Raw genomic sequence first — 23,934 nt, forward strand, 5'->3', positions numbered from 1 at the left:
ATTCCAAAAAGGTTAGAAAACAATCCGCTGGTCTTTGTTTCCAAGTTTGATTTCAAACTCAGGGCCTTGTTCCAGACTGAGGGACGGATGGAGCATGAGACCGATAGACGGATTGGTGCAGCGTTGGCAGTGATGCGGTCGCTGTATCGGACTGTCGTGGTAAAGAGGAAACTGAGTTGGCGGGGGGGCAAAGCTCTCGATTTACCGATCGATCTACATTCCCACCCTCACCTGTGGTCATGAGATCTGGGTAATGACCAAAAGGACAAGATCGCGAATACAAGCGGCCAAAATGAGCTTCTGTCGCAGGGTGGCTGGGAGCAGCCTTTGAGATCGGGATTGGAGCTCAGTTACCCGGAAGGAGCTCAGAGTAAAGTCGTTGCTCATCCACGTCAAAAGGAGCCAGCTGGGGTGGCTCAGTCATCTGTTCTAGATGCCTCCTGGTTGCCTCCCTTGGGAGGTGTTCCAGGCATGTTCTATTGGGAGGAGGCCTTGTGGAAGGCCCAGGACACGCTGGAGGGACTCTGGCTCTGGCCTGGTGTCCACTCAGGGTCCCCCCAGAGCAGCTGGAGGAGCTGTGTGGGGTTTGGGACGTCTGGGCATCTCTGCTAAGATTGCTGCCTTTCACGACCTGGCCCCAGATAAAGCGGAAGAAAATGGACTGATGGATGGAATGTAGGAAATAACATTTTCAATTCTATCCAATGAAAATAAGCTAAAATTAGTAAAATATGGCAATAGCTGTAGAGTAATCCAGCCATGGATTTGAGGTTATCATTGACCCAATGATTAGGAACACAGCACTCCGGACTGGCTTAAATGGATGCTGCTTGTTTGATCTGTTTGTTCACTTGGCTGGCACACAGGCAGACAGGCACCAGTGACCTTATCCATTGGTGCTCCCTCAGAGTTTGTCGGGGATGAGAAAAGCATGCAAATGAGCTCTTTCAGCCGATCACTAAGTTGCCTACAATTTTGAGTCTGGTCTAATCAGTTTGGCCAGAAGCTCATTTGCCTTTTAGAGACCGGTCAAAGAAATGTAGGTGGCTGCTACCCCCACCAACTGTGCTTTGGATTAGTGTTCTCATTGTTCTCATATCTGCTGACTGTCTATTTTTTGTTTTGTTTTATAAACTGACAATAAACAATCTTTAGAAAACAAAAAATATTCCATTTATGTCCTAAACCTCTATTTTCACAGTACATACCCCCCCAAAAAACAAACAAACAAACAACAACAACAAATAAATAAATAAACAATATAATACATAAATACATGAAAAAAATAAATGGGTGGGGGCACATGGCTCAATCAAATGTAATGCTAAGGCATTTTATAAGACAGCAGAACCAGATCCCCTGCTCTGTATTTTGTTCCTTGTTCTCATCTTTTTATGTTACTTATTAAATTCTCAAGGTACTAATCTTCTGGTCTTTTGTTTCCTGGCTCCTGGGGATGCTAACTTCTGGATCTCATTCTTTTAGTTCTGTCATATAAGTTTGTGATTTCATTCATCTTCATCATGAGAATACATATAATTTGGGGAAATATAAGAGTAAACAGAGGGACATGTCCGGATTTTCTATGATTATTATCCAAATCAACACCTCCCATTTTGATGATATGGATACTAGCTGTGGGTCCACTTCAGTCTATGATATATAACTTTTGAACTGAAAGTGTTTGCTGTTAAACAGGATGTTTTCCGTTGTTGTGAGTTAAGCACAAGTACCCTATTTCAAGGGGGCCACAGCTCTTTTGCAACAATAAAAAGCTTGTAGCTCACTAACTGTAAGACTGAAACAAAGTTATCATATGTCCAGATCTTCATATGAAAGTCTTCTACTAGACTATCTACTTTATCCTTATATGCACCATCCATATTGGTTATTTAAATAATAATAATAATAATAATAATAATAATAATAATAATAATAATACATTTTATATTACAGACCAAGACAAAATACCAGCTTTGGTTTTGTATAAGCCCAGCGTTATATTTCCCATACCGTATGTGTTGTGTGCATGGCTTGTAGTCTGCAAATATGACTTTTAGATAGAACGAAATAGAATATAAATCTCTTTATTGTCCCACAACGGGGAAATTGTGGTGTTATAACACCAAAAGATTATAGCAAAAGTACTCACACAAATGTGGGCCTTAAAAAGTATGTTCTTTCCGTTCATCATTCTTCCAGTCTTTCATAGAGGTAAGGAAGATGTGGCGTATCCCTAACATTAATTAATATCAAGTCATGTTACAGTTTTAGACGTTCTTTTACAAAATAAGAAAAGAAAATTATCTATAATTATCCATCCATTTCAGAACTATAGTGTACTATCATTGGTTTGTAACATATAATCCAAGTTAAATACACAGTTGTTTATGGTTGTAATTTGACATGTCTTGGAAAAACCCAAGGAACACAGATGGTTGCAATGCACACCAAGAAAACTAAAGCATAAAGAAGCATTGAGCGCTGAACTTTATGTGCTGGCTTAAGATAAATGGACACCAGGATGGCAAAGTTGAAGAGAGATGTTCTGCATCAAGAAAGTAAAAAGCTTAGTGTTTGCTTTTTCATTGTTTTTTTTTAAATGAAGAACTTAAGTAGTTATTCAAAAAATTTTACTTGCTCAATTACTTTTTGACCAATAAACATGACTGTAACATCTTAGGTATAGTATGGGAAAATATTTCTTATCTGCAGTGCTGAAGTTACACACTACTGTATTTAAAACGCCAAAATGTGTATTTTTATACTTTCTATTTAAATGTAAAACATTATCATTTTAATGCACGTAAATGAAATTGATATTTAAATATTCATAATTAGTAATAGTGCTATTAGACACACATGAATTACCGTTTGCAAAAAGGTTATCCAATTATTTCCCCTCATAATTCCCTGCTGAATTATCTTTAAAATGAGACATTTCTATCCAATTTGTATCCTCCTGTATCACAGTTGATCTGAATGAATAAATAAAAGCATTAATGAATGAATCACTGAATTAATTAACTGGAGTACAAATTCAAGCATTATTTTCTAATTTGTTTTCCTTGACTCACTGACAAATTGACTTACGTCATTGAATGTGCTGTGTAAACATTACTAAGACGGATTACGCAATAATGTTTATGCCAGATACTCTGGTTATAACCAAGTAAATTCCTATAATTATTCTAAACTTGACTCACTTGTCTGAAAATGGATTTAAAAAGTTGTCTGTTCACTCCAAATGTTCCCACTGAGAGAGCCCTTCCAAGATGCTCCAAGATGACACATTACTGGCCATCTGTGTAAACAACTCATCTCTGATGATTATGAGTCTATGTGAACTTTCAGTTGTTTGTATTACACTACACTAAAAATAGACAACTAAAATTAGCACATTTTCAATAAACACTTCAACACCTATCTTGGATTGGTGTAAAATTCTTTCAGGAAAACTGAGACAAAGTTTGGTTGCCTCCAGTTTAAGCCTGTTTTGTGGATGCTATGACCAAGATGACTGAGTATTCTTAAGCTTTCATTAGCTTTTACCCTACAGTTATGCACTACTTTATATTGGTCATAAAGTCGCAATAATCTGGTTGGAACATTTCAAAGTATTGAAAAGTTTAACAGATATTATTAATAATTTTGCGAGGCCATGCTATCTTTCACAGATTTTTACCTTAACCCAGGTTGACAGTCTATATGTTGACCTTTGTGTTTAGCTCATGCTGCTGAAATGTCAAACAGGTCAGAGGTTAAATGCGGAACTGTCATTGCCCCTCTTTGATCTCTGCACCCTTTCCCGCTGCTAGGATATTCACTCATCCATGTATTTGTTTGGAGACAGAGAACAGTTGGAGCATTTAACTTGCCATCACCTCTGTGCCCTTGACTCTGTTGTGAACTGGCCCTGCCCAGCACATCATCACCGCACCACTGCGTATCAAGACAGCAAGATGACATGCAACATGTCCCCTGACTCCAGGAAGAGGGGGATTCATCATTTATTCTTTCACTTACTGCCACCTTCTTTGTCTCTTGGCTTTTTAATTTCCCACTCTCTTGTTTTCTGCCAGCTGATGGTGCATAATATCCAAGTGTTGTTCGAATATGTTGAGGTTCCCTCCTCTATGAGCTGAGCATTTGACAGATAAAGATATGCCTGCATTTCTTTTCTGGGATCTGTGACAGGTTAATTCTCTAAAGGTTGTAAATACGAAGAAAGGAATTATGCATGCTCATATAACAGAAAGAGATAAGCTCTGCCTTTAAGGAAAGATTAACATTCAACATGTTTACTACTGAGATACAATTCAGGTTATTAAAAAGAGTTTTACTTTCTAAGGCAAGCTTTAGTAATCATTTTCCTTTCTCAGCATTAAATATGATGTTGTCCACTAATCTTCTAAAGTGTTTATTACTTACAGCACAAATAAAATAATAACACAACATTGCACAAGTGCATGTTTAAGTGTTTTACTTATTACAGACTGAAATTGAAAAAGATTACTAGTTATAATAATACTTGTACTTTAGTCATACGCCAAAAAATATTTTAACATCAGCATACTAAGATTTAAAGCTGTTTTTAATTTAAGCATAAATTTTATCTTTGATATAGGTGAAATGGGTGTTTTATAATAAATTGATATTCTATGCACATCCTGGGGGATGCCATCTCTTGCTATCAAAATAACTTTCTTACTGTGATACAGTAGCAGCCATTCAAAATTTCCCCACTTTCCTTGATGGGCCCTTGGCTGGTACTTAGCTGGTCCCCTACAATTCCTTCTTAAGCATTTGTATTTGTACTAAAATACTCTAATTATGTAGACATTAAGATCTTAAGAGAAGTGTCATCTCCTGATCAGACCCTGTAATTCAGTGAAAGGGTAGAGTCAGAGTAAAAAAATATCCAAGAGGGGGTCACTCCGGTGGCTGGAAATTTGAAGGGATTATGCTTAGAGTTAGAGGGAAGTGGGCTGCCATTTGGTTGGCATTTGACTGCAAAGGGCCATTTTAAAAAGGCTGCTACTGTATGTTGTTTCGTGAAATCATGCTGAAATGGCTGTTGGGACAACAAATAAACATATATATAGAGCTCAAATCGTGGTCAGACTGTTAACTCACACACACCCACTGAATAAATTCACAACTTTGATTCAAAATATAAGGATTTACTAACAAAAATCATTTAACTTTAAGTCAAATCTATTTCAGAACTTTTTACCATGTGGCTTGAAGATCTCCACACAGTCAAGCAGTGAAATAGAAGGTCTGGAAATTAAACTAAAATAAATGGTCCCTGCTACAGTGTGAAATCAATGAATAACGTCCACTAATCATAGAACACGGTCCGTTGTACACTATTGGTTCCTGGCACGTCAGTCATGGTCGTCTGCTTGTTATGCTATGTTCACACCTAAAACAGCAAGAGCAGCAAAAACGCAATTGCCGCTTCATTTTTGATGCTTGTACAAGTTTAGTTCTGACGCGCTTTATCTCTGAAGCAACTCTGCTGCTCTACCTGCACAGTGGAAAAAGTGGGTCTGATGCGTGTTGGGCAGAGCTACACTTTCCTTTCTTTGCCTTTAACAATGGCAGCTATATTTGCTGTGATCAGTGGGAAAAAAAGTTTAAAGCTATTTTGAAATGAGAAAGTCCACCTGAAAACATCATCAGTGCAGTCAGTTCATCCAGATTACCATCCTGCCTTCAAATATTATTTCTGTCGGAGCCACTCAGACCCCCGTACACCGGCGGTGCACTGTCACAAGGAATCCCATTCAACAGCATTCTCTGGCCCACATTTTAAATTATTTTAGGCATTAATAAACTGTTTCAGAGGAGTGATCATAGTGATCTGCATCATCAGCGATGTCTGTCTCCCTGCCAGCTCCCAGATCAGCGACGTGCTGCTTCAGCTGCTCAGACGCGGTGCTCCTGCTGCTCTAGACAGGCTCCAGGACCTTTTGACAGACAGCATGTGCGTTCACATGTTGTGAAGGCATGGTTTCGAGGGTTAATCTGAAGGGAGAGGCATGGTTGTGTATGTTAAAAAAATATAGCTTGCTAGAACCATTTTTCCAGGATCTGCTACAGCACCTTTAACTTTGATGAATAATTAATCTAATATCCAAAACGCTGACAGCAAGTTAGACTTAGACAGATTTTATTTGTCATTTTGTTTACACAAGTGTTAAAAAAAAGGACATTTTTTTTATATAATCATAAAATATAATAAATATAATACAATACAATACAATACAATACTGTTGTGGAATCTGCTGGACCTGCATCAGATGCTTCAAAGCCTCTTCCAAGAGGGCAGCAGGGAGAACAGTCCATTTTGGGGGTGCCAGGGGTCATTTATGATGTTACAGGCTCAGGACACGCAGGGCTGGCATGAAATGTCTTTTATGGAGGGAAGAGGAGCCCCAATGATCTTCTCTGCTGTTCTCACCACTCTCCTCCATTTCTTGTGAGACAGTGAGACAGCTGGTCAGAATGCTCTCTATGGTGCTTCTGTAGAAGCTGGTGAGGATGGGTGGGGGCAGGTGAGCTCTCCTCATCCTCAGCAAGAAGTAAATATGCTTTTGTGCCCTTTTGACCAGTAAGGTGGTGTTTACATTCCAGGTGAGGGTGTCTGTGATGTGCACCCCCAGGAATTTGGTGCTGTTGACCACCTCTACAGCTGAGCAGTTGATGACCAGTCGAGCGTGGTTAGGACGGTTTTTCCTGAAGTCCAAGAGGATCTCCTTCGTCTTCTCCAGTTTTAGGATCAGGCTGTTTTCTTTGCACCAGTCTACCAGCTGCTCCACCTCCGCTCTGTAGTCCAGGTTGTTGTCGTCTCTGATGAGGCCCACCACTGTGGTGTTGTCTGCAAACTTCACAATGCGATTGCTGGTGAACCTGGGGATACAGTCATGAGTCATCAGGGTGAACAGCAGGGTGCTCAGGACGCAGCCCTGAGGGGAGCCTGTGATTAGAATGATAAGTTATCACTCACACCAAAACATAACATAAATTAAACACTTGTCAGATAGTACAATATTCTCTTCCACTGTTCATTTTTTAACGTTATTCTTTTAGCAAATAACATGTGACCCCTCAAATGGTAAAATTAGGACCTTTTCTGTTAAGACCAGTGGTTTAGGAATGTATATTTTAAGCTTTTTGGCTTTTAGTCAATCTTCTGTTGTTTGCCTTGCCCTATATCGCTCCTTTATATTAGTAGCTGCTCTTTCTTGAGCATAATGTTCTTTTTTTCCTCATAAGCCCCGATCAGAGATTTTACTTATTTGGTGTGAAGAATGGTGCACACACTTTATCCATGGTAGTAGCATCATTGAATCTGTGTCTGACCTGATGGTCGCTCAAAAAAGTTGTAAATGGGTATGAGTGTAAATACTGGCAAGATACCGTATGTTACCTCTGTCGGCATCAGCAGTTTTTTTGTCTCTTACCCCCTATTTGTTTTTATGATACCAACAGTCCAATGGGGAAACTACCAAGATATTTTTTGTGAGTAGATATAGTGTAATATAGTTTTAAATACAATATGTATCTTAAAGGGCAACACCATCTTTTTTTTTTTTTTTTTTACATTGGCCCCTTGAATATACGTTATTACATCATGTTCTAGTCACCCATATTAGCTTTGTGTCATTTGGAGCTGTTCATTATCAATAGCCTAGTAAACTAGCCCCACCCGCCAGCAGCCAAAATCATTTTTGCCTGCGAGTTTGGTCTAGCCTCGAATCAATGCCCCAGGCCCTAGAACTGGTGGGCTAATCACAACGCAGACATGTGTTTTGAATTTCTTGACAATGGAGCACTCCTTTGAAAGTTAAATGTTCTCTTTTCTGTTGCTGTTGTTCAATAAAAGTACTTTTTAAGATTTGAGAATATTATTTTTATTTATTTTATTTATTTGAATAGGGACAAAGCACATTAATAAACATCAGTATAAAAACAAATGTAAATATGCCGGATTATAGCTACAAAGCTAGTTTTCATCCGTAGTCCCTAGGCAGGCAAATACATAAGAAAGAACATATAATATACAATATAAGCATCACATATTATACTTTAAAGTGTCACTATATGGCCCATTTACCAATTTAATGTGTAATTTAAAAAACTATTTCCGAAGTTGAGAGCACCACGTCAACCAGCGGACCTCCGAGGATAACAGCATCCAGGGCTAACCATAGCCCTGGATGCCAGCAGCCCTCTCTCGACATAGTCGTGTGTGAAAGACCGCTGGCTAAGATGGCAATTTTTCTGTTTTATTTGACAAAATGTTAATTAGATTTTTGTTTATCTGACTGTGTCCATCATTATTACCCCACAAAATGAAAAAAGTAATAATTTATTGTTATCTAGAGACTATTAATAACAAGAAGTGAAATGCAGCTCTAGACTAGCCAGGGATGTGGTGACGTCACAAGTACGCTTCTGTTCTAATTGATCCATATTTATGCTGCACGCTCCCTTTCTCACAAAGTCCATACTTTCCTGTGTTCTTCTCAAGAACATATCTGGTGAGAACACAAGTCCGTACTCGCGTTCTAGTGAATTGAGAAATGGCCGAGCTCATTTGACTCAGCTTTGGAATCAGTTTTGGAAGGATTAGACTTGGGCTTTTTGTTGAAACGTGAGCAGGAAGAGGCTCTACGCGCATTCTTTTCTAAGAAGAACATATTCGCAGTTTTACTGACAGGCTGTTTGTTTACACTCCCCCATCAGCTTTCTGTCGCGCTCATCAGTCAGTCAGTTGCGCACATTGGTCATTGGTCAGAGCGTTAGCCAATAGGCTCAGACATGGTTTGAAAAACAACGGGTTGTTCTCATCAACAATCTTCTGATGTCTCATTCTTTGGGGCCAAACTAAATTACACATTAATCTCACATTTAGTCTGGTTTATCAGGCTACATTATAATGTTAAAAAGGAAAGATTACTTGCATTGAAATTCCCAAACAAGTCCGGATCTAATCAAAAAGGGTTAAAATGATTGGCTAATACTAGATTTTTCTTTATTTATTTTTAATCATGCGCTTAGTAAAAGGGGAAAGACATATCAAAGAAAATATATTGTAAGATGACAGGCAACTGTTGCAACCCACCTACCCTTAGGAAACCTGGCCATCATGCTGTCAGGCCACATTGATTTCTGAGAAAGAGTGAAAGATTCTGTGTTTTAGAAGGGAGAGAAGCCAAAGAGGTTGGGATGAAAACACAGCAGAGGAAGAATGTTCATTGCTTAAGGGGGTGATGGTGTGATTTTATCATTCTCAGTGAATGGGTGACATTTCAGCAATGCTTTATTTCTCACTTTGGCATTTCAAATTAATAAAAAGTCTCTAATAACTATGCAGATTGAAAAGATGGAGGATGAGTTGACACACTGTGAGCTGCTGCATTGACGAACAATACAGCAATTTCTTCCTCATGCTCTCTTGTTTTTTTCTTTCGCTCTCTCAATTTCATACCAGTTTCTGTCAATTTATATGAGGTGACCCATGCATGTCAAGCAGCTCTGAACTGAGTGGGTGTCCTCTGATTTTCTTCTGAAAGACAATCTGTCCAGAATCAGCGAAGCATTTTTGTGATTCAAATACATCTAAATGAAACTAACAAGTCAAAATCAATATCACATTTATTGAAAGTTTTCTCTTTAGCGTCTTGTTAGAAAGAATATATATGTGATTAGATGGATTATGCTTAGATTTTAATTTAGTTTTTAACTATAGGGTCAAGATGTAATGAAACTGAAAAAAGAAATAAATCTGTACCAAAGCTTGGCACAAACATCTGAAAAAATAAATATCAAAGATTTTAAAAAGAATGCAGCCAGAAGAATGCTGGTACACAGTGGAGCTCCAGGAAGAAGATCTATTGCAAAATCATATGGACGGTGAGGGTGGAGTGAGGAAGTCTTTATTTTGTTAAATACCTGTTTCAGGTCCATCTACTCCTCAGTAACGTTGCTGAGATCTTGGGAGTCAATGAAGGGCTCGCACTCCAGTTCAATTTGGCCAGGAACGGCTGCTTGAAAGCAAGAAGAGAGGCACTCTGGGGACCAAGTTACTGTCTCCCTAGCTCTCCAACTGATATGAGGGTTATTTATCCTGAGCCAGTCGGGGCCTATAATCAAGGTGGGTTGAGAAGAAGAGAAAATAAATGATATTTTCTTATGATGGTTTCCAGAAAAAACAAGTTTTTAAGGCTTCATTTGATCTGTGCTACTAGGGAGACCACTACCATCCAGAACAGTAACATTAAGGAGCCTATCTAGTTGTATTGTCTCGCACACGTATGGAGGCAGTCTCGAGGTGGAATTGTGGACTGACCAGTTAAAGATTACTCAAAACCAGTCACTCAGTTTTATGGAGTTGTTGTTAAAATAAAGGGTGGTTGGAAGGAGGGCTCATGGATAATAACCAGTACCACCCCACTAAACCTCCTCCCCACACTGAGGAAGTAGCTATAAACCATAGATGACTTAAAAGCTGGATTTACTTAGAATAATAGGATAAAGGCAAATACAGTATTACATATCATATCTTTTAATAATTTTTAGTAAAACTACTTTTTCTTTAATAAAACTAACAAAAATCTATATTTGTTTAAATTTGAAGCCTAGCTAGAATTACCCACACTCATACCTTTAGGAACAACCCACTTTACTACTTTTGTGCTGTGTTGTTCTGGAAATGCTTATATCGAGGTGCTAACGTCTCTGTTAAACACTTTAAAAAACTGGAATACGAAAAGGAATACGAAATACGAAAGGTGGATTCTTGATTCTCGACGTCGGAGTACACAGAGTGAAGCGAAAAGACTACAACTGTGTAAACAGTCCCCATTTCCGTTTCCGGTGGCAGGGGAATATTGACTATTCCAACAGAACTCATGGGATTTACAAAATGCTAAATAAAACACTACAGGAACGTTTTTTCTTCACGAAACTTTTTTTGGAACGTCATTGAACAGCGCTGACGACCCGGTGAGTAGCATATTTAAAAAAAAGAACGTTTAAGGTTGTTTTAAGGACATTATCGGACATGCTCTATGGAAGCCATTCTAAAGCAGCCAGGGGTGGATTCTAAATGAGCCAAAAAGCAGAGACAGGACCAATTGTCAAAATTTTGGTGTCGATCATTCGATTTCATCCTGGACACTACAGAAAATGGGCTTAAAGTGTAAAAAACCGAACTTCTCCTTTAACTCAGGTAAGGTAAGTGACATTTACAATAGATCATATTTAGACTTATGATCGAGGACAGCTGTATACTCAGTAAAATTAAAGGCTCTCACATCAGAGTTCTTCCTCTTTTAAACATGGATACCTACATTGCAAGTTTTTAGTGCAGGATATTTTATCAGCCACATAATAATTTGATGCTCCAATATACAATTTTTTATACAGTGAATCCTGTGAAACCATCCTAAGAAGCTTGCAAGAGCTTGACTAAAGACAAATGAAACTTCTCTTAAACTGCAATTAAAAGGAGTTTGCAAAGGGAAAAAAAATTGTCACTTTCACGTCCCAATGCTGACATTTTATTGCAATTTTATGACATTTGTTATTTGATGCTGGCAGAAAAGGAAGTCTGATCCTATATGCAAGCATCCCTAAATAAATTATGTCAGTTAAAAAAAAAGAATACCAAGATGAATAGATGACAACAACAAACAAAAGATCTTTGATTCAGGGCTACATGCATGAAGAAAGAAATTTCATGCACATAATTAAGTGCATATACTAATGAAAGCTCAGCACTCCCTTTCTTAATAAATGAGTGTTAAATTTACCCCAGTGGAGTTCTGCCACATGGGACAGATAATGAGGCCAGGTGTTAATTAATGTGGAGTGCGTTTCCTCTCATTTGCTGACGCCCTGTGAATCCAAATCAAGGCTAGGGCCTTGCATCTTGGTGCGTTCGAACTGCCAAGTGATGCACTTCAAAAGGCCAGACAGGCTGTGCTGCAGCCCTCAAAGGGAGTGCTTTGGTGAATGTTGTGTTGCAAAGGGCAGAGTGTTTGGCATGAGGCAAACTGAAATGTGAATGCTTTAAGTAATTTGTCTTTTCTCTTTGATCAAACATCAGTTTATTTTAAATATCCGCATTTTAAATATCTGCTTACAGAAATTACATCAACCCCTCTGATAAAGGCCTGACCTTTGCATGTATTTCAGTTTTTCTATATTCAGTCTCCAGCACTACACTCATAATCAGTACATTTTAGTCTAACAATAAATAGATACTATATGTTTCTTTTTTAGGTTACTTCATATTTTATGACAGAAATTTCTAATCTTTTACTTCTGACATGAACTTTATCATTACTACACCTATGTTAATTAAAACAATGCAGTTACTTTGAGACTGCATTGTTGTTAAATATGAATAAAGTGCATTAAATTTAAATTATTCCATTAAGTTTATGAGACAGCGATTTAGTTCATACAGTATTTACTGGGTAATTGCAAAGGTGTGGTGCCCATTTACCTGGTTAGTAGGATTACTACCTTTCACGAATATAAATAAGGGACATCTAAGGCCTGAGTCCCCCAGATGTCATTGTGGAGTATGGACTCTGCTGTTTTTAGTAAAGTGGTGTTCAAGGAACAAGTGCTATTTAGCAATAGAAAATATATTGTATAACATCGCTACATATGAAAATAATGTACAACACATCGACTAGATTATATTAAAGTGCCTTATGCCGGGCAGATACTGTCTGATACTTTCAATCGTAGTACTCAGCTACAGCTCAAACTGTAGGATGGGATTAAAAGTTCACAGCTCACGATGTGTGATCTTACACTGTACGGGCCGACGCTCTGATGCAATTTAACTGCTGACACTGTATGTCCAAAATCCACAAGTCGGACTCAGCATAGAGAGATGCCGCTGGTCGGACTCGGCGATTTGGAAGAAGAAATCCATTGTTGGCATCTAATAATTAACCACATGAGCACAGTAAAACATATATTTATTGTATTTAATATATCTATACTGTATATAACTATATTGAGTCCTTAAAAAAAATACAAATTATACATAAACAGAAGAGACAATTAACACTTACAAAACTAGGAAATGTCTTAGGAATATAAGTTTTTTTTACTTGCTCATCTACAGAAATACCTTAATTACTCTGCGGTTGTATGCTTTAGAGATAGACAAGAAGCTGAGTACAGTGAACTGATGAAGCAACCAGCTCAAAAGCTATGACAAAACTGGGAGACTGACAAGCAGATTTTATGCTAAAAAATAATTTTTTACAGACATATGACAATGTGAGAATCACCAACAGCCAGTCTGAGGAAAGTGCATGCTGCTCCCTGCCCCAACCAGATCTAGTCTGGAGGCCCAACCAAGCAGGTTCTAAAAGTTTTATAGCCTGACTTTTAATACATTTTAACAACATACCCCACAAGGCCAAGAAATAACTGGAGTTCTTTTTTCATTGCCAGAATACGATACTGAGCAACTACAGTCACTTCCACTAAACACACGTTCCCTTGGCCCACCACCTTACCCAAGTAGCTAACAGTGGCTCCGGTAAACTCACAATAAATTTTTGTCAGGTGTGCTTCAACAGGTTGAGTGAAACAGTAATACAAGCCAAATGTTGTTTTCACGTATTACTAAAGACCACCACATCATCTAGATATATACCACAGCCCTCCAACAAAGACACAACAAGCTTCATAATGCCCGGAAATTTTGCTGGTGCATTTTGCAATCCGATTCTCAAGTTTTTAGCCTGCCAGTCTGTAAAATGTCAGTAAGTGCAATTACCCCAACATTTTCCAATATCAAACAAAAAACCCAAACCACCAAGTCCTTATTACACTCTTGAGTGAATTAGGATTTTTTTTTAAATCATTGCAAAGCTTTGTTGATTTCCTACACCTCAGTGTTGACAATAGATCATTTTGATCTGACAGCTGAAGTAGGATTTTAAATGGGCCTCTAACTTTCGCTTAAAAGGAATAACTTATGATTGGCAATAAAGTGATTACCTAAGGACTAAATTGCTGTTATTCCGTCTTGTAGTCTTATAGATGCTTCTTTTCTAATGGGCAGAAGTTAGCTTCTCTCTAGCCACCAACATCCCCTCATGTAAAACTGACTAAAACCATTAACCAACCAGTTATGACAACCATGGCCTGTTCTTGATGTCTGTTTTATTTAATAATGTACTGGAAACAAGTGTTTCTGATCTATTATTTTTTACTATACCTTCCTCTAAGAGTATTACTACGTCTTCTGGGATAGTATCTTTTTCTGTATTTTAGGTGCTGGGTCCCCATTGAATACTTATGATTATTTAGTCCCAAGATCCAAATCATGTAGATGATAAAGAAACTGGAGAAATTGACAGCACAATAAGACGCTGATTTAGCCAGTTGATTCAGGTCTTTTGGACCAAGGATGAGACTAAAAGTTGCAAGATACTGGTCCTCTAGAACTGGAAGTGCTCACAACTGATGGTGGTGAAGCTGCTTGAATTACACAATTTTTTACATCAGAATGAGACGAATGAGAACAAGAATCTAGAAGTGTGATTGAGAAAGTGTGGGCAGCAGACAGGTCAGTAGGTGTCATATGGCAGGTTAGAATGTGAAAGCTGAGCAAGATGATGGGCTGATTAATTCAACAGCACCTCTGATTTGGAGGAAAAGACCACTCTCAGTCACAGAGAAATCACAGAATAACCATTGACTACCGATAGTCATATCTTTTACAAAAAAAAATAGTTTTTGTTTTGGGTTGTTCTTGTTTCGAAATTGTATTTTAAAGACACATCTAGAGATGAATACTGTTGTGAATTAAAGCTGTTATCAGAGCTCCAGGTCAAAAGTATGTCAACTAAACTGATGATTTGGATAGCCTGTGTCCGTGTTTCAATGGTTGCCATTTGAAAACCCATGTTATCTTTCAAAAGGCAGGTGAACAAGATGTTGGAAATTGGTTAGACCCGAGTTATTTCAATGACAAAGTTATGTCTGTTTGTTTGAATTTTTAGAAATTAATTTATTTAGGGGAAAATGTGAGAAAAGTAGGAAGAGGACAGCAAAGCACTGAGAAAATAGCAAAAACCCTTTCTGAAAAAAAAAAGGTTTTTAAAGTCAAAGATATATTGAAACCACTCAATGCTCTAAATGACAGTTTTTGTGTTCTTCAAACAGTAAACGTTCTGTTTCAACTTTTCTAATATCTCAGCTGGCCTGCCTCTGCATATCGGTAAGAAATGAATGCACCGCCTTGGTTTCATTGAGAAAAGTATACTGGTACTGAGCACCCATAATGCGCTTTTTCTTCAGCCATAGGAAACAAATTAAGTTGAGAGCTTTAACAGTGAGTTTTCTGAGTTAACGATATGCACAGAGGCATTCTTCACAACCAAGTAACACAGAGGCTCAGAATACAAACCTACTGCTTAGAATAATAATCACAAAGGTTACAAACTGTAACAATATAGAAGAGCAAGATAACAGAAACAAAAAAATTATAAATATCTGTTGCTGGTTCAAGAGTGATGCAATTCATTTCAATTCATTTTGAACATGCTTTGTTGACCCAAAAGGGAAATGAAATTTTGTCGTAACTAATAGGGTTTTTTTTTTTTTTTTTTACAACATATCATAGTAGATGTTGATAGCTATAGAGAGTGGGGACATGCTGTTGTTTTTTTTTTTAAGGTGGATCTGGAGAAGTCTTAAACAGAGACACTCTATTTGTGTTTAACAGTCTTCTGAAGAGGATGCTCATTGTTGTCCAAAAACAATTTTTTTTTTTACAATGACATTTTCTTTGTGAAATCTTCTCTATAGGTTCTACGTAAAACAAAGCTCATCTTCTTTATCAGCTTGTTAAACTTTTCTAGGACATATGGTCAGATGGTGCAACCCCAGCAAATATAAATAAACATATTTGCATCCTCTCCTCCAAGAATATGACTTTGTGTTGAAGTATAAGGTTTTTAAAGCTTTAGTGTGTAATAATTACCGGGGTTTACTTACAGAAATGTAATATATTATACATAAGTATATTTATTATCATCTATGAACTGAAAGTCTGAATCTGTGTTTATATCGCTTTAGAAATTGTTGTTTTAATTAAATAGGACAAGGGCGCACGCGTATGGAGGCAGACATCTTTGAGCCACAGCAGCGCAGAGCTGACAAACTAGTGACCATAGAGATCACCATTAGGCTTGAACATGGCTGCGGCAAGTTAGGCCTATATAAAGTCTTTATCCTACCGAGACTAATAAAATACTGTTTAGGAAATTATCTATATAAACAAACTTTGTCATCACTTGACAAGAGGTGATGCAGACGTTGTGGAAGCCATTTTGTACCATGACAGCCTCTTTATTGTTAGAGGGGAAGAAGCAGTCTGTAGCCTGACCATTAGATGTTGCTGAAATGCACACACTATCTTTAAGACAAACATCTCAATAGGGCTGTAGTGCGTGTTATTTAGCTGCATAGTCTGCATAGCTGTCCGATCTAAGAGGAGAGTAAGTATTATGATTGACAGTCTTTGTGTTTCTCTGTGACAATAAAAGCTGCTCTGCTTTCTTTAAATTTAGAAAAAGGGCCTGTTAGATATTTGTTATGAGTTTTTTAGAATGTTACCCAGTTCATTTGAGGGACATTAATACAATGCCTTCCAATTCCGGGGTTTTCAGAATGTCTTTGTACCTCATCACAGCCCTAAAATAAAACATGATCAGAATATCCTTGTCTACAGTTTTGTTTTTGACAGCCATCTTAGATTTAGTCCTGGTCTTCTGGTCGAAAACTATTATTAGTCTTAGTCACATTTTAGTCATTACGATATATGATAGTTTTAGTCTAGGTTTAGTCAGTTATATGTTGCAAAAAACAGTTAGCCTTTAAGGATTTGAATAAAAAAAGGAATCCTTACCAGACTGACAGCTCTTGCCTAAATACTACTATTGCTGGGTATAGAATGCTTCTGTGCAGTTCGTCATTGCTGTTTGGCAGAAAACTTTGATTTATAGTAGTCAAATAAACGTTTTTACGAATTAATGGCTCTACTTTATAAAACAGTTTCTCACCAAAGCTGTGAAAATAACAGATCTAGTTCAACACATCATATTGGTTAATATGGCAGACAGACAAGCTAACAAAATGTACAATAAATTAACGGTTTCAGAGATATAAGGTTTCCATCCCAAAGCAAACACTTCCTGATCTTCTATGAATTATGCATTGCACACAGATGGGTAAATTTTCATTAATACAAAAAAGCAAAGTACAAAAACTTTCTTCTTTATAATATCGCAATTTTGCTTTTATTTCTTAAATTCACAGGGTTTAAAAAAAAAATACAAAGAGAACCTACATAATTGCCTTGTAATGCCATGCCAATCCAGACTTAATTTGAATGAATATCTTAACTAAAATGTTGACACATTCAAAGGAAACATAGAAAAATGTTTTAATGACAATACAAGGAAAAATTTACATCATATTTAAATAGATAGAAACGAGAACAATGAGAGATGAAGATCTATGCACCTTTTCATCTGGGTCTTTATCCAAAAATAAGTAGTATAATTAAATATTTTCTTTGGATATAATTCAGGGATTCCTTTTACTAGAAATGAAAGAATGTTCAGTACCACCTCTTGTGAGCTAGAAGAAATAAAATCTTGATGGTTAAACAAAGGATTTTTTATGCTTGGCAGAGGATGATCAGACACATATAGTTTATTAAGTAGCGAGAGCAGGAACAGACATACTCTTGAGAGCTAATCATTACTGTGGAGCATAAAGCGCAGACTTAGCTACTATAACTACACGTGCAAATATGCCCACAGTACAGTCTATTGTGTTGTTTTGTTCCTCAGCTCCTCTAACAGTTTCAGAAGGTGCAAAGATTGTTTTAGTAATTTCGTGCACCTTACACATATGTTGTGCTTATGTAAGGTACTGGACTCCTTTCATATAATTCTTAAAACACATTCTTAATCAAGTTGCTTTAAGTTGCAGCCTTTTTTATCATAACATATCATTATAAGATATTTTTGTCATCTGTGATAATTTTCTGAAAATAATGTTATGGAAAACCTCCAGGAAAATATTTTGTGACAAGGATTCCTATCTTAATAAGTTGGTAACTATTCTCTATCTGGTACTATATTCACTATTTTATTACAACTACAGGTAACTACAACAGGTAATGGATTTTTTCCCCCTGCTATTTATGTCTTTTAGGTGACTTAATTGCTACTGTTTTTATTCCAATGGCCCATTCAAGTATTTGCAGACAACAGATGATACATACGGATTAAACGTCTGCATCATTTGTATCTGATCGATCAACTATTCCAAGATGTAAACACATTTGCATAATTTCTATTCATTTACATACCCTCAGTGGTAGAAAAAATGGGTTTGAAAAAGGGTCTGAATAAGCTCTAACCTAAAAAGTGTTATTGTAAATATTATCAAACATGAATATAAAGCGGTTTTTAGGATAACTCTATATGTAAAATACCAGGTCATCACTGCTTTGACATTACTTCTATCAGACCTGCTATGTTTCTAGATTTTATTTTAATTATTTTGGGATTTTAGGTAGATGTTCTAATCAGTTACTTTGCAACTTTATTTTCCTTTTATTTGTTTTTGTAAATGATATGCTAGTGATCGCATTGAGAAAACCAGTACAACAAACAACAAAACAAAAAAAATGTAAACAATTTACTTTTACAATTATATTATTAAAATGTGATGCTACACTATTTAATAAATATCAGTAAATCCACTTAAAAATACAATATGAACAACGTCGCTCAACATATGAAGAGTTAAAGGAATCCGGTGCATGATGGGAGGAACATCTGGTAATGCAGTTTATGATATTTATCAATTTATAATATTATTTAATAGATTATTTATTTATGTAGCTCGATTCACCAAACAAAACAATATGTGGATTAATTTCACACATACTGATGTTTTCAAAACTTTTTTCTGTTAGTTATTAGGATTTCCTGCTTCAGATGGTGAAAAAACAACATTTAATATTAAACATAGAAATAAACCTTTAATAATACAGACATGAGCTTCATCAAAGTATAGTTAATACCTGCTAAAAGGTTATTTGAATTGAGGCTATTTTAAAAAACCAGCCTGATCTGAACTTTTATTCTAATGTATTAAATAGGACTGAGGTTTTAGTTGATCAATGCTTAAACATCATCATGAAATGCTTTTAGATTTTCTTATTTAAGGTTCTTACATAAAAAAAGATAAACCTTCCTACATAAGATAAAAAGAATTAACGAGTATAAATATGTTCACAGGAAACCCTGAACATTTTATTAGGTTTATTTCACAATAACAAAATAACATCATAAACATGTTGCTTGGTGTTAAGAAATGCTTACCTAATCCTTCAGCAGCAGTCCGAAACATGCCAGCTCTTTATTTATAAGGTCAAGTCTATTTTTCCGTAGGTCGATATTTCATTTCGGTCCAAAATTCTAGGTTCTTTCACATCCTCTGCTGATTTTCCATCTCCCACAGCCATGATCACAGGTAAAGGATCAAGTTGAGAGGGTTTATTGTTTTCCAATAGCTGCCCCCTGGCAGAGCACTGAAGGTCTTGGTCTTAAATGACCATAGAAGATATTGATCTTTATAGGGCACTATTTTTGTTGTTAAATAACCGCCACAGGATATCTGCTAAAAGGTACTGACATTTCACTAAATCTCCAATTTCACCTAAACTGGACTTCATAACGAATAAAAAAATATATGTTTAAGCTGGAAGTAGCAAATAGGTACCATGCATTGAAAGTTCTATTATAAAAATATGTTGTTTTCAGTTTTAAAGGTAATGTAGGCGACAGCAAAAAGAAGATGTTAAATACAGAAACCCATGTCTTCTTTTTATTTTTATTTTTTTTTTACAAACATGACATTTTATGTGAAAATTTGTTGCTTCATGCTGCATTTTATTCTTCTCAGTGTTTTGTTAGAAAAGTGTTTACCTATTATCCGTTGATGTTGTTGTCACTCACTTTATAGCATCAGTGAATGAGAGTCCTTGCTTGGCTGATAGAAATGCAGCCACCCCACTGTTTTTGCAAAACCGAACCTAACTCAATGAAACAAATGAATGAAAATGCATGCTCCTGAACAACAACACGGAAATCAGTGCTTCTCAAAATGTCAAGGTCTTCCTTGTTTTCTGTACCATGAAGGTCTCTAACAGACCTAAAGGTGGGAGTACAATGACCCTTAGAGACTTGTCAGTAAAATAAAGACTTGAGTTCAATTTATTGTCATTGTGGCAAAACTCAGAGGGCCACCATTTTCCCTGTTGCCCTTTCCTCACACATTTAAAATCTCTTTTTTTCTGTTTTTGGTTTGTTAGGGTACACAGTCCTATTCAACAGGAAGTTGAATAGGACTTGTCTCCTTTGATAAACTTGTTGAAGAGGTGAGACGTCAGAGAAGAGTCGCTCCTTTAATATCACTGAATTTTGATCTCAACACTCGTCATTCCAAATAACCAGAGCTAACTAGAACAGGTTTCCATAAAAAGCGGCAGACAGACTTGTATCATAATCATGATTGTCACAGATTTTGGCTCCAGTGGCAAAAATTCGGTATTGTTTTCCATGAGGGAACATAACATTTTCCGTGAGGACCAGCATGGTTGGATAGATCTACAGTACGTTTCTGTTTTCAGTGGCTGTGTGCAAAATGAATAGCGATAAGGTAATGATTCAAATTCGGCGGAAACATTTCCTATCACGTTGAAAAAAAAAAAAAAAATTTTACTTTGGTTTTGAACCGTATTTCTGCAGCCTCGCAACCTCATCCATTCCCCATCCCTCCACAATCAGCAGATGTTCTGATGTGTTCAGAGCCTGAAACTGTTATGCTCAATAATTTGACAGTAAACACATGTATAGATCCCGGCAGGAAGGATGCACTGGATGAATATCAATCCTGCACAATTTGCAAGAATATACAGTCTCTCAGATAAACTAAGTCGCATCAACTACCATCTGTATAATGAATGGGCAAAGGGGGAAGTGACTTATGCTGTAAAGCAGTTTGCACATTTGTAGCAACTTATCAAAGTTGCTTATTGCCAGTAAAAGAGATACAGACGCCCTCAGGCCATGACAGAAATCACAAAAGTTATGGAAATATTTTATGACGGTTGAAAGTTTCTTAGTGTTGGTTTAACAATGTATACTCAAAACAAGGCTGCATAGGAATTGCACAGAAAGCACTTACATTATAACATATTCAAATCATTTACTGCAAAATATTTCTTATAAATCCTAAAGTCCTCTTATGTACAATATTATATTATCATTCAGGATTAGATTTCTGACTTTTGCAACATTTATTAAATCTTAAAGACTTTCATATTTTACTTTCAAACAAAAATGTTTACGTCATCTCATTTGCCAAATCTGTGGGATACTAAACATGATTATGTGCTCTTTCCAGTGATTATTATTTACCATAGAGGAATTTAGACTTTTTAAAAGTGGATATTTGGTCACTTTGTTATTAAATTATTCCAATATTCTGTAAGAATTCTGATGTGAGATTTTTACCGGAGCACAGGAAATATGGAACATTCCTTAATAAAGTCATAGTTTGGGATTAATCCACTGTATCCAAAAAGGGTTGACTAAAGTGGTAGGCAGTGCCTTTCTCCTGTTTAGACATTTTTCAGATATGATTTTATTCAGCATTTAACCTTATTGTTTGTGGAGAAAAAATAAAAGAAATGTGATTTTTAGGAAGCCTTGTGTTCTATTGCCTTAACTCATATCTCCCTCTCACTTCATTTCTCTTTCTTTACTATCCTGCTTACACCTCCTCACACACAAATACCAACTTTGCATGTGCACACGGATATGTATGGGCAAACACATTCAAGGCACTCTATCCTGTCACAAACACAAACACATGAAATACGCCTTACTTTCTCTCCACAAACTTGCTCAGACAAACAACCGAACTTTCTGGATGTCTACGGCAGAAAGCAAACATGGGCCCATGAAAAATGCATGTCCTTGTGCGTGTTTCATAAGAAATGCTCATCAAGATTCCATTCTTATCCCTGCTGAAATACCACACAAGAATATCAATTATATAGGCAATTTGGATGGAAAGTCAGAGTTGGAATGGTGCTCATAAGAAAAATGGTATTCACAGTGTTATCACAATAAAAGGGTCACCATCTCCCTCAGCCTTTGAAATGACATTACTAGATTCTGACATACACAGTGGCTTATAATAGGAATTGTGTTGACAAGAGTTCTAGAGTCCTAAACATTTTTTGCATAATTACATTTAAAGCATTCTTTCCTATAGACAACATATTTTGGGGGATTGTTGAAAAAGTTTCACCTTTCAAACTTTTTTTTGTTGTATTCACTGCTGCTTTGGTTAATTCTGATCCATCTTTTATTGAGATATAATTCACTTTTGTTCTTGTTCTGTTTTCATTCAGGAGAATCCTTATATGTGCAACAATGAATGTGATGCTGCAACAGAGGAGCTTGCTCATCCTCCTGAGCTGATGTTTGACTTTGAAGGTCGAAATCCTACTACTTTCTGGCAATCAACATCATGGAAAAAATACCCAAAACCTCTGCAGGTCAACATTACGCTCTCCTGGAACAAGACTATCGAGCTAACTGATGACATTGTTATTACATTTGAGTCAGGCCGCCCAGAGCAGATGGTCCTAGAGAAGTCACTTGACTATGGACGTACCTGGACCCCTTACCAGTTCTATGCCACTGACTGCCTGGATGCTTTCACCATGGAACCCAAGACAGTGAATGAACTGTCCCAGCGCACACTGCTGGACATCATTTGTACTGAGGAATACTCCCGAGGCTATGTGTGGAAGAACGACAAGACCGTACGCTTTGAGATAAAGGACCGCTTCGCTTTATTTGCCGGACCTCGGCTACACAATATGGCTTCACTCTACGGCCAGCTTGATACTACTAAAAATCTGAGAGATTTCTTTACAATCACAGATCTAAGGATTAGACTTCTAAAGCCAGCTACTGGAGCCACCATGGTGGATGAGAACAATCTATCCAGATACTTCTACGCTATATCTGATATCAAGGTACAGGGCAGGTAAGGGCCAATTTCATTTATTTGGAACTTACACCTATTTTGCTTATTGGTTCGTTTTTTTATTATCCAGCCATCCATTCATTTTCCATCATGCTTTATCCCAACTGGAGTCGCAAGGAATGCTCTTGCCTATCTCCAGCTGTCTACATGCAAAAGATAGACAAGACACCCTGGACAGGTTGCCAGTCAGCTGCAGGGTCATTTTTAATTAGATGCCCTTATTAGAAAAAATCTACTTTGATTATACATGAATAAATGCTTTGAAAATGACACACTTTCATGCTGATGCTTGTTGTTTGGTGTGCTAAATCGATCTTCATTTGATTTTGATTGTAAAAAAAAGACCTATAAACAGCTGTATTTTTGGATGTTTTAAATCTTAAGTGCATGGGTGAAATTGTTTAGCTTTATCCTCCTCCTTTCTGCTGATTGTTGCAAAAAAAAAGCTGCCAGAATTAAAATGTATGGGGGTATTGTGTATATATTTTGCTTTGTTATAAAGTAAGGGGACATATAAAAGTTGATTTAAGTAATTGGACAGGAATAATCAATGGTTCTCACAAGATTGTTTCCCAAACAGTTCAACCAGGTGGCAATCAACTGCAACATTGCTCTGTCTACATAGGAATGGTAGCCAGCTCAAACAAAGCTTCAACAAACTCAGGATAGTTTTAATGACAACATACTAAAGCACAATGATACCTGAGGTATTGAGGCATTTTGACTGAT

General features: G+C 36.9%; 1 protein-coding gene across 2 annotated transcripts in view; it reads left to right on the forward strand.

The window, feature by feature from the left end:
• Positions 1–23,934, forward strand: part of LOC107085927 (netrin-G1-like) — an 81,181-nt gene that overhangs the window by 10,992 nt on the left and 46,255 nt on the right. For both annotated transcript variants that reach the window (XM_015376584.1, XM_015376585.1), the window contains exon 2: positions 22,562–23,205. In XM_015376584.1, the coding sequence (XP_015232070.1) occupies positions 22,562–23,205 (644 nt within the window). The remainder of the gene's footprint in view (positions 1–22,561; positions 23,206–23,934) is intronic.

This window comes from Cyprinodon variegatus, unplaced genomic scaffold (assembly GCF_000732505.1).
Source record: "Cyprinodon variegatus isolate N-32 unplaced genomic scaffold, C_variegatus-1.0 Scaffold137, whole genome shotgun sequence".
In the NCBI taxonomy this organism is placed as follows: Eukaryota; Metazoa; Chordata; class Actinopteri; order Cyprinodontiformes; family Cyprinodontidae; genus Cyprinodon; species Cyprinodon variegatus.